A 12049-nucleotide genomic window follows, 5' to 3' on the forward strand; every position below is an offset into this window, starting at 1 on the left:
ATATTCACAATATATTATAATTTAAATTATTTCTGAAATAGGAATAATAACATTTTCAAGTAACAAGATCAGTTACTATTTGTAATACCACTGTCATGCCCCCATGATCAAGATATACTACTATCCTAGTGCTACTTCTGACCAATCCCTGCCCCAGGGCTCCTGAAAGGTTGGCTTACAGGATTTTTCATTTAATGTCATTACCTTGAGCCAGCTTTGAACCATGACCCTACACACTCAATCTGCTATATGAAAAAAAAGTAAACATTTTGTCTAAAGAACTCGTTTAAAAATATTTTGTCTTGTGTTTCATTTATAGCTCAATCCTAAAAATTACTGTCCAAGTGTCATACTTGGAGGTTTTCATTTGGTTTAGTGAACAGAGGAGCAAATTCCCTGAAACAAGTGCCACTCCTGCTCAAACTCCACTGTTGATACTTATGAGTTGAAAGGATAATGCCTTTCTTCTGGACAGAAATTCTAAATGAAAAAGAACTGAAGAGCTGTTTCTCCAGGCAATAAGTCACATTGGTAATTCCATCTCTGAGACTGACAACAATGACCTGGAATGCTGAAGTTCAAGAAGGACAAAAAGTGCAGAGGAGACAAAAAATTGAACGTTTATATTAATGAAGAAAGGGAAGTAAGCCACCTCCAATCCGCAAAATTTAAACCAGCTTTTCTCATTAGTCCATGGATGAGAGGACAGACACCTTCCATCAGGAATCTTTGACTACGTTCTTTAACTTTATTAGTGTCTTTGCAAAGAGAATGAACTAAAGGAATTATATGTGTATATGAAGGATACACACAATACCATTGTTAAACCTACATTAAGTTGTAGAATCACATAATCACAGAATGTAAGGGGTTGGAATGGGTCTTAAGGATCACCTAGTCACACACACACCTTCCCCCAGGCAGGGACACATCTCACTAGGTTGTTCACGGTCTTATCCAACCTAGCTTTGAACACAGCTGGAGTTGGGGCATCCACAGCCTCTTTGGGCCACCTGTGCCAGAGTCAGAAAATTGAGTCCATAAATCAAATTGAAATTGCAAATTCTTCTCAGCTAATGTGGATCATTTCTGGGACATATGATAAAACTTCTCCAAAACAGTCATGCAAATTAATCTGAAAGTACTTGGACCACAAAGAGCAAGTTCTTCTGAACCCAGCATGAGGTACTTAAGTGCAATGGAAAAATGACATGTATTGCCTATGCAGCTGGATAAGGTTATCACTTTACACATGAAATATTTAAATAAAAAGGATTCAAGTGAAGGTACTACCATCTGTAAAAGACAACTTAAGCTTCAGAAATAGATAATACAAGATTTGATTCTGTTTTACAAGTTCTGATTTAAATGGTATCTTATTCAAAACATCTCATTAAAAATAGTCCAAGAATAATATTAGTGATGCATTTAGTAACACATGAATAGTGGAATACTATGTAGTCAATAACTGATGGCCACCATTCAACAGGGTGTATGTACTGATGTAGATCTCTCAAGGGTCCTGTGATGAGTATTGTCAAGCCACATAAGCCAAGACAAGTAAAACCATTGTAAAGTTAATATTATATGGACACAGAATAGACCTATGCTTCAAAACTCAGTTTTCCAGCTGCTCCTTGTCACTCATTAGCCTTCAAGAGCAAAGCCAAGTTTATCTCTTTACTTGGACAAGAGACAAACAAAATTAGACCTGGAGTTTCAGTGCATCAATCAACGGTTTTATACAAGTAAAGCCAGAAGAGAATTTGGCTTCAAACTAAGAGATTTCATTTTAAATCTAAATAAAAACCAACAATTCAATATTACCAATCCATGTGCAAGATTCTCTCTTCTCATGTGTCCTCTAGAATAATTTGCCTCACCACTTCTTTATGGAGTATAAGTACAGAATTCAGCTCTCTGTGATTACAGAGTGATGCCAAAAAATATGACAATAAGAAATTAGCCTACAAAATTTGATCTATGAAGTAATTCTAAGATGAAAATATCATTACAGAACCTGCTAATAGAGAACTTAAGACAAGGTACCATCACACATGTAAACCAAACATAAAACCTCACAGTGCAATTGGTTCATAACATAGCTGCTTGTGTAAATCAATGTAGAAAAAAGAAAAAGGCACAATTTTCAACACCAACCTCTTATATTAAGCCTACTTAAGAAAACACTCCCACCAAAATACAAAAAAAAAATAATCCCGCCACCACAAAACCCTGCAAACCAAAAAAGACAGACTGAAAACAAAAAAACAACCAACACACAGAGAAGGGCCTCTGGGGACTAAAGAAGCCATGTCCTGAAAGATATTATGACCTATCTGCAATCTTTCGAATCTCCATCTTTAGATATGTTTCACCTAAGAGATATCTTTTCTTCAGTGAATAATCCCAAGAATATAAAAAACCTAACGTGAAGAGTACATGTTGTTTGCAGCGCAAATACACAAGTCAATTCGACTTGACTAACTTAAATATTTGGCAGATCATTTAAAAAGAAAAGCAATATTTGATAGATGTACATCACATCTAAAAAATTATAAATGCTTTTCCTTCATAGAGGGTATGTGAAATTTCTTTTAATTGTATCTTTTTGTGCTCTATTTTTAAGGAGGAGGATGTCTTTTTTGGAGGAGGAAGTCCCACCAATGCCATGACTTGCAGTGGTTCAAAAAGAAACTTTGAAGACAAAATGAGTTTTCACCATACTAAAAGTTCCATAAAATCAGAATAGTGGGAGTCTTGTTATTAAGGATAATAGGAAGTTATCTAAAAAATTGTTTAAGAGAGTAAAGTCCCCATGAATAAATCCCATACCTGCAGGGTCTGGCGCACAATGTTTGCTGTATACATCAACATGCATTGTAAAATGTCAAGTAAGGACAGAAGCAGCACATTTGCTGTCTTGGTGCTTCTTTTATCATCTGCCTCCAAGAACAGGGCAGTAGCTTCTATTAGGAGGTTACAGATGTGATGAACCAGTCCTATATAGAAAGTGAGAGAAAATAAACAGAGAAAAAATAAATAGGTTATCAGAAAAAGAACAGTGTAGAAGGTGACCTAGATAAAAATAATAGATTATGATAACAAATTTTACATGCTTTATAAATATTTATTACATTTCCTCTTTTTCTCCATTACTATAATTACCTCCTCTCCTGTTCTGTTTGGACCAGCTAATGAAGAGAGTTAAACTGATACAATCAAATCTGCTAATTGCATAGATTCATTAATTTTAAACCTACTTTGAATCCTAAACTTTTCTGTAGCATGCTCACAAGTCTCTTTCACAACACCCCTAGTCACAAGAATTGATCAAGGGTGCTACAAAGTGACATTCAAGGTGGAACCTAGAGCTTGGCTGAGCCAAAAGTTTCTTAACTGTCCTGTCAATTAGAACCTTACCCATAGCAACAAATAGTGCTGTGCTTAACAAAAAATATATTCAGAAAAGCATTATAAATTAAATACTGCATACTATATTAAAATGTTATTAAGATTTGTTTTACTGATGGTAGTAAAAACTTTCCTGAAAATATCTTCTTGTTTTGAAGGGGTTTCTTTAACCTCCTTTAGAATTCAGTAGCATCAGCCCCTGTAGCTTGCCTAACCGCAAATTAATTGACATAGCAGAAGAATATAATCCAATTCAAGGCAATATCGATTCAATTCAGAATCTTTCTTACTTTCAAATACAAAGTGGCTGAGTTCATTATATTTGATCTTAATCTATTTCTTTCAGATTTTCATAAGGTAAGAAACACTTTGTTTCTCAACAAAACCATAATATCTTTGCAAACCATCTTTTAAACCTGCAATTTGTTATGCAGTCACTTGGCTGCACATATGCAGTAACACTGCAGTGGATCAGTTTATTAGCTTCTAGTCCTAATGACTGTCAAACAATGACTTAAGTATTTCACTGATTTCAAGGAAGTAAGTTGTTGTATATATTTCTACAAACACCAACACACTTAATATGAGACACTTAGAACACATTATGTGCTTACACCATTCAGCTTTTGAGGACAGTGAAACCTTTGGGGATTTGAACTATTTTAGTTTTGAAATACATTCCATTAATTAACTAAACTTCCTACAAAATATTTTCTTCTCCTATTCCTCACTGTTAATACTTTCCTCAGGAATTTAAATACATTTCATTTAGAATACAGCTATGGTTCTGGAACATTAAGACTTGCTCTGCTCACATCTCACATCTTCTGTGGTTTTATGATTACTAGCATTATTCTTTCACAACAGTTTATTGATGGATGACAGCTCAGGACAAGCTTTGAATTTCCTGGAGTTTTGTCTAAATAAAAAAAGCTCTCAAAATGAAAAAATTCTAATCTCACACATTTAATTTCCTTCTTCTTTTTTAGAGTGAAATTTCTGCTGCAGTTCTGAACACCTCATACAAAAATCAGATAGCATGCATCTGACAATGACACATTTAAGTGATGTCATCAATACCCACCAAGAAGAAAAAAGACAGACATAATTGCATGTCTACCCAATACAAAACTTGTGGTCAGTCTGTGACTATTTTCAACAGAATAAATCAGAATAAAGAAACAGTCCAGTAAGACTTGGTTCCTATCAAAGTGAAGTCTGAAAAATTGCCTGCAGGGATATGACCAAGTACACATTGTTTCTCCCTGTATATGGCCACAAAACCAACAGCCACATCAAAATGAATGAGTCATCCCATTCTTTCCAGATGGCTTACAAATAACCCTTAGGATGGTGACTTGGAGATGAATGCTGAGAAGGCCACTTTCATAAACCGGCATTGCATTGCATGGGTCATCAGTAAGAATTTTTTAGGTGGTAGTCACAACACTAAGTAGGGGAATGACTAGTAGTGAACTAAACACCAGGCTCCATGACTGTGATCTGCAACCCTTTTGCTTTCAGCTTTGAACAGAAACACTTGCTTATTCCCTCGGCTGTACCTGACTGTCTCAGAGTCTCAGAACTCATTTCTGTTGTTTGGTGAATAAGGAGGTGAACCAAACACTCAACCTTCTCACCATCCATTGAGATATGAATAATATAATTACCTAGTTTTTATTGTCTTGAAGTGCTTACATCCTAAGGGTATGTATACTAGCATTCCTGCGTCCAAACATCTGAGAAATTCAGGTTTACCTAGGTAACTAAAACATCAGAACTAATGAATTTCAATTAGGTAGCTACATGCTCACACAGAGCTATATGTACAAAGATATGCAAGCCAAATTTGAAAATTCTGAGGGGAAAATTTCTTTTTTACTTGAAACACTCCTGGAAAATTTAGCACATCCAAGCTTTATTATAACGACACCAGAATAAGACACTGCTGCACCTAACATGCTGCATGATTCATATAGAAACCTGACAAATATTTGGTTACACAGATAAAAGCAAAAGACTGACCTCTTGGCCAAGTAAATAAAGTTCCAGACATACTCTTTAAAATACTTCATCATGTCACAACAAAATGAAAATTGGAGGCCACAGCTGTAGACATGTAAATATACTCCTTGCTAGCACCACAAGCCAAAGTACACACATTTTGTGCTCAGAAGAGAAATTTGGGAAGCTGGTGTAATTTACAGTGACCATGACAAAACTCCATAGAAGTCTAATGGCCTTGACCACTGGCACTGTAACCAGTTTACTCAAAAGGCAGCTATAAAGATCAAGACTGACATGTTTCAGCATTCAAAAAATATAATTGCAAAACAGTTTGGGAAAAAAAGTATACAATTTTATAAAAAGGAAATTGAATTCATAATTCAGTAAATGATAATATAAAAATCACATATGGATGTCTAAGTTCCAGAAGATACCTTGAAGGTTTTCTCTCAAATTTTACAACAGATTAAAGAACAACAATTTAATTCCCTAAATAAAGCCTCAACCAATATGTATCTTTAAAACTTTCAGACACTCTATTTCAGAGTCATATATAACAGACATAGGTTTCTTATGCATAAATTCTCAACTCTTGATTGGAAAGTGAAATAGGCTCTGACTGAAAAGGCACACACTTCATGCACTCCTGAACTTTGCAAGTGATGGATCCGAATAGAAAATATGTAGCATAGAGGAGATGTAAACAAAATCCACTTGAGGAAGGTTTTTCTACTTGGACAAGCAACCTACATTCAAGTATCATGGTGCTTCCAGGTATGTTGTAATAATCCACCCTCTCAAGAGAAGACAGTTAGTGACAGTTTACATGGGTGATTTCTTTCAGCTAGGTATTTCCTAGTAGGAGAGTGAAATAAAACCTTATTTAGCCTATTACAGAATTTTTTGTTACTATATTAATTTGCATACTTCTGCACACAAAATACATCACACTGTATTGTTTGTAGCTTCAGTTATAGTATGAATTTAGTACAAGATTTCACAGGGCATTAGTCATGCCTTATATTTATCTGTAAAAGGAAAACATTCAAACTATCAAGCCTCACTGCAGTTTTCAGCTTCAAATTTTGCTGAAAAATAAGGCAAAAAATGCATTTTGTATTGGAATTATTGTATTTATAAATTAATGTAACTGGAATTAAACAAAGAACCTTTTCTAACTGTGGTCCAAAATTTATAATATGTATTGAAAGGATTGTATCCAAAATTTCTAGCCATGGATTTACAGCACTTGACAAGCCTTGTGTTCAGAGCAGAACAGAGACCCTTTCAATGAACTGAACATGTAGCTAATAGTGCTTTATGAATGTGGACTGTGATGACTATGCTTGTGTTTTACACACCTTTCAAAAGATAAAAGGAGTCTTTTGGCCCATGATACAGCTAATCGGACTGAATATGCCATGATACCTTCTGGAATGAAAGCTGAGAAGAGATTTTTATTCTCACCTATTAGTAAGATGGATAAAGGAAAAGAAATCTTCACTTCCAAATCATACGAAACATCAAAGGACCGTCTAGGAAGCAATCTTCTAGGCAATCCTTTCATGCCTACCAGCAATTAGAGCATTCAACAAACCTGTCTGCTTCCAGCTGAAGAAAATGTTAGAGCAGGTGCACTTCCTCCGAACAATGCTACTGTGCAACCAAGCAGGCAGCAGCAAAACCCTCAGTCCAGCAAAAAGGCTTTCTCTTTGTTCCTCTCTGCACATTGCTCTCTGGAGAGCCATTTTTCCCATTAGTACCACACCTACACAACTGACTCCCCAGGGATATTACCAAATGTACATGCATTAGACTTTTTTTCCTTCTTTTACTTACAGAGTGGACCAACAATATTGCCAGATTAAATAGAAACCATATTTTATAATCTTTTAAATTTTAATGCTGAAACTCAAAAAATATTGCTAAGAAGAAACACAGGACTGTACAGATTCTTTCACACAGGAATAAGTGAAAGTACCTGAGCACTTAAGATACTCCACAATGACATAAAGATTCTTCATAAAATCTTATTTACCAACATAAATCTGTGACTCAGTTTGCATTCTTTGCATCACAGCATTACTACTTAAGTTTTCCTGTACTGAAGAACTGAAAACAGGTGACATAAAGGAAATGGTATCTTTAGGGTAATGGCATTTTTAAAAAAGGCTCATTGCTTTTAGTGTTATTCCTGTTCCTTATTTGTTACTATTTATGTTCTAGGAACTACTTGTGTTAGTACTAATACTGAGGTAAGAATAAACTAGGATAGAAAATTAGATCATCAATGTTTTCAAAATTTGGTGAGTTATGAATGTTACAACAAGTGGAAAAAAAATGTTTTGGCTGTTGAGCAGGCTGCCCTGAAAATTATTTTGTATTCTGATCTTAAAAATGAATAGTGTCTAAAGAAGAAAATTTTGTGAATACTGACTAGTCTGTTCCTAGAACTGGTAGAATGACTGGACATTTTATGACTGAAGAAAGAATCATTAGGTTTAAGGGACAAAAATCTCATTTGAATTTGTCGCATTGAAGTGGTCAAGTCTCTTCAGAGTTTCACTCCATGGGAAGAATGGCTCAGCTTTTTCTACAACACAGAATGTAAGGCATTCACCAATGGTGCCCAAGCAGGCAGTCCTTCCCTCACACACAAGAAAATGGATGTGGAAAGGATTATGACAACCAGGGAAGAAAAGCCAGTTATCACCTTTACTACAGCTAGGTTGAAGGTAGACTGGGAGATTCTGTGTTATTTTGAGTGTGACTGCCTGAGAGAAATAACAACCTGACATTCTAAGAAACAATATGGTTCTGCTTCAAGTCAAAGCACGACATACCTCTACTTTTTCCTGGAGTGGCAGTGTTTAGCTGTTATTGTCAGAAGGCAGTTTAGAGGTAGCAACTTTCTCCTGTGAAAAAAGACTGCACAATTGGAGACTCCCCAAGGAGTCAAACTCTTCTGAACCCAAGAGAATCCCACCAACACAGAAATCAGCTTTTTTCTATAATTTAATCCATGGATCAAACATGCAGTTGATTAAGACCAGCAGGTGTATAGATTAACCAACTAAAAAATAGAAAACCAGGTGGATTCCCTCATTAGAAAAAGTATCTGGCCGTAATAAAGGATAGTAAAAATGCAACTTGAACAACTTAGAAATAATAAAATCATGTACTGTTGAATACGCTTGACTGGTCAATAATAAAAATAATAGAATATAACAAATTAGTTCAGCTAGGCTATACTGTGGTTGTTCTCTGTGAAAAGACATGGTTGGAATGCCATACACAGAGGATGAGTAGTTCTGAAAGTATAATCACTGATACCTTGAGAGTTCCTGATTTGTTGCTACTTTTGAAAATGAAAAAATAAAAAAAGAAAAAGGAAAAAGTTTCCCATCTGTGGTAAAATTTCAACTAAATTCAGTTTTTTGTATCAGATTGACTCAACCATCATATAAATCATTCAGAAAAGACATCCAAGATGTTTGAAACACTTCACAGCACATATGGATATACAACCTCAAAGTTCTGGAGACAGGGGGTTTTGTTCTAGCCAAGACTTACCAAGACAGTCCTCATTCCTAGGAGTACAATTCATTGAATATGAACATGAACTTGTTCAACAGGGATGGAATGAAAGATCAGAAAGTAACTTATCTCGGAAAACAGTTTATAAGAACGTTCAAATGCTTTCTAGTTATATCAGAACTAGTATATTTTTTTCCTACAATTTTGTGTGAGTGAATACTACATAACTGTGGACTGTAAGAACATCCAGGAGACCTATTCACAGAGTTGACAAGAAATTAAGAGTGTTTTATGTGAACAGCCAATTTTGATTTGTTTGGATACCATGCTGCTGGCACCCTAGTTTGCCTGAAGCAGCTTCACACACTTGAATGACCCTTTTAGTTGGAAAACCTGTGGAGGAATAGAGATGGATGTAATACAGTGGCTTCCCAGGGTATATGTTTAAAATACTTCTGTCACCAACTGTGCATATATTAAACACCTAACTTGCATTCTTTTCATGTGGATTTAGGCATTTTTGTTGCTACAGTTTTATAATTCATCAATTGTGCAGTATTTTCAAGCACAACCTTGCATCATAAAATACTAAAAATTAAATAAACCAAGATTGCAGTGAGATAAAATCATGTTGTTTGGATTGACTATCATTGCTATTATTAAGCAAACTCTGTAGCAGCAACTTTTCAGTTAGATGTCTCCCCACATGTCAGATGTGGGGAGACATCTGACATCCATAATGTCAGAGATACATTAGAGCCTGTGATTCATTTTATAGAGCACAATAATTCTACAGCATGCTGTACTTCAAGTCAAACCCCAATACACCCTATTTCATTCTTACAAGGTGTTAACTAAAATAAGGTCCCTTGGTTTTGTCAGACAGAAGGTAGATGATGCTTATAAGATTTTCCAAACAAGTTTTAATGATCTGCATGAGGAGCAAGAATATCCAGTAGGACACTCTTTGAGAGACAACCATCTTGAAAACCTCCTTTAAAGCCTGTCTGAGATATTAGCAGTTGCTGTTGCACAGCTACATGAAAGAACTTCTGCTTGCACACTGTGAGTTAATATATAGTGTATATTTTTTTAGAAAAAACAAAGACTGCATGAGGTCTTCAAATTAATGGCAAAAGCTAGGCAAAGTTTTTCACTAAATTAAATCTATTATTTCTGTAAAATTAGGAATGCTGTGCATTCAGCAAGATTTGAAGTCAGTAAAGATTCAGTAAAGACTTTTGACTTACTGCTCTGAAAGATCATGTCTGCAACAATTACCATGTGATAAAATACAGCAGAATTTATATACTGGGCTTAATTTAGAACTAGAAATTCTTCTAAAGAGATTTCTATTTTAATAATAGACTTTCTGTCACACAAGATTAAACCTGTTTATCTCCTTGAAATATCTTACACTTCCCTTCTACCAAAATCCTTGAGAGACCACATTCAAAGTTAGAGAGCTGTCTTTTTAACAAAACCCATACAGACCAGATGTGAACAGCCTCAGAATGCAGATACAGCCCTAAACTGTTGTCACAAACTGACAGCACTCAACAGCTTTGAATGACATTACCAGCACTAATTGCTCTAGCCTGGCCTTCAAGAGGCCCTGGGCTGGGATTGATAAGGACAAATGAACCTTGGCTTCAGAAAATTCTCTGAAGTTTTCAGCTCTAAATTGCAGAAATAAACCATGGTTGAATACTGTTCCCACATATATTCAGAAAATGATAAGGGTAAAAGCTCTATACATTTCTCTACTGAAAAGTCATGCTCTGTAAGAAAAGATATTAAATATTTATTCCTATTGGTCTATTTACATCAGTCTGCCATAAGATGAAAACATAGAGTAGAAGTACTTGGTTTTTTAAGTCTTACTATTTCTACAACTGTACAAAAGAACAAGAGCAAAGGCTAGAGTATCCACTAAGTGGAATTTGCTGCTGGTTATTACAACAGAATTGAATCTATGCCACCATTTCCTGTAACATCCTGTGCTATTCATCAATTATGTTTACAACAGAAATTAAAGCAGACAACTAGTAATTGCAACTGTCCAAGGTGGCCTTTGTGTATTTGTACTTAAATGATCAAAGGGCTTAAACAGAGGTCAGGATGTTAGATGATAGCAAATCTGGTTTAGCCGTTATGAACAGATTATATTTTGTAGCCCAAAATTACATTTGCCTTAAGAGTACTCTGTTACATCAACTGTTTTCCAAATAAGTGTTGTGATAACTTTGACCAGCAGACCCCTTTATTTACTATCATATGACCATACTAATAATGGCACACCTGATTAAATCTCTAAAATCTAACCATTGACTATTCGCTTCAGATTATGCTATCCTTCTTGTTAACTGGCTCAGACATATGTCTTGTATTGTTTGCACAGTATGCTTTTTCTACCCTGACCTCTCCATGATTTTCAACCTTACCACTAGGAGCTGGAACCCATCACACTGTGATCATGCTGTCAGATATATGTCAGCATATATGTGGCTATATGCTAGCTGTGCCAGAAATGCTCTACCTAATACTTGATACTAGTACAACCTAGGTCAACAGGGCCCTCATTTTCTGTCAGCACAGCTACCTGATCTCAATTATCTTGACTTCAAAAGACTACATTGAGTTAGGTCAGCTGGTACTAGAGCTCAGCTTACTTAATCAAGACGCTCAGCAAGAACTGTAAGAAGCAGTCATAGCTCTGAAAGAACTGCAAGCCTGTGTGTATTTGACTTCTGTGCTCCATACCTCCTTCCCCTATTTCAGTAGGATCCATACAATGGGAACATGGGTCTAATGGCACTGTGTTGTGGATAACTTGTACCTTTTTTATACAGGTAGCTGTTGCTGGGAGTAGTGAAGCCTGTGTCCATATGTTAACAGATTGGCTTAGACTCCTGGCAAAACTTCTGCATAAACTCTGGAAGGAGATCACAGAGAATGGTTTGGCCTATTAGACTGTCTTGGTCCAAACCACCAAGTTGTAAAACAAAAACAATGAACTATACTGCCCTCCCCAGCAACAATCTGAATTCTGCTGCTAATCCAGTGCTTTAATTGAGAATCTGAACACTGG

The 12049-nt window shown here is 35.7% G+C and overlaps 1 protein-coding gene across 35 annotated transcripts in view; it reads right to left on the reverse strand.

The window, feature by feature from the left end:
- ULK4 (unc-51 like kinase 4) overlaps positions 1-12049 on the reverse strand; it is a 222693-nt gene that overhangs the window by 72764 nt on the left and 137880 nt on the right. For 33 of the 35 annotated variants that reach the window (XR_015275669.1, XR_015275655.1, XR_015275680.1 and 30 more), the window contains one exon: positions 2836-3002. Coding sequence is in view for 28 of the 35 variants with exons in the window: in XM_086848502.1 (XP_086704628.1) it covers positions 2836-3002 (167 nt within the window). In the remaining 7 variants the exon portion in view is untranslated. Of the gene's footprint in view, positions 1-2835; positions 3003-11797; positions 11894-12049 lie in introns of those variants that run through there. The other 2 variants (XR_015275678.1, XR_015275677.1) reach the window with 1 other exon arrangement.

The sequence above is a fragment of the Cyanistes caeruleus genome, chromosome 1 (assembly GCF_971803275.1).
Source record: "Cyanistes caeruleus chromosome 1, bCyaCae1.hap1.1, whole genome shotgun sequence".
Classification (NCBI taxonomy): domain Eukaryota; kingdom Metazoa; phylum Chordata; class Aves; order Passeriformes; family Paridae; genus Cyanistes; species Cyanistes caeruleus.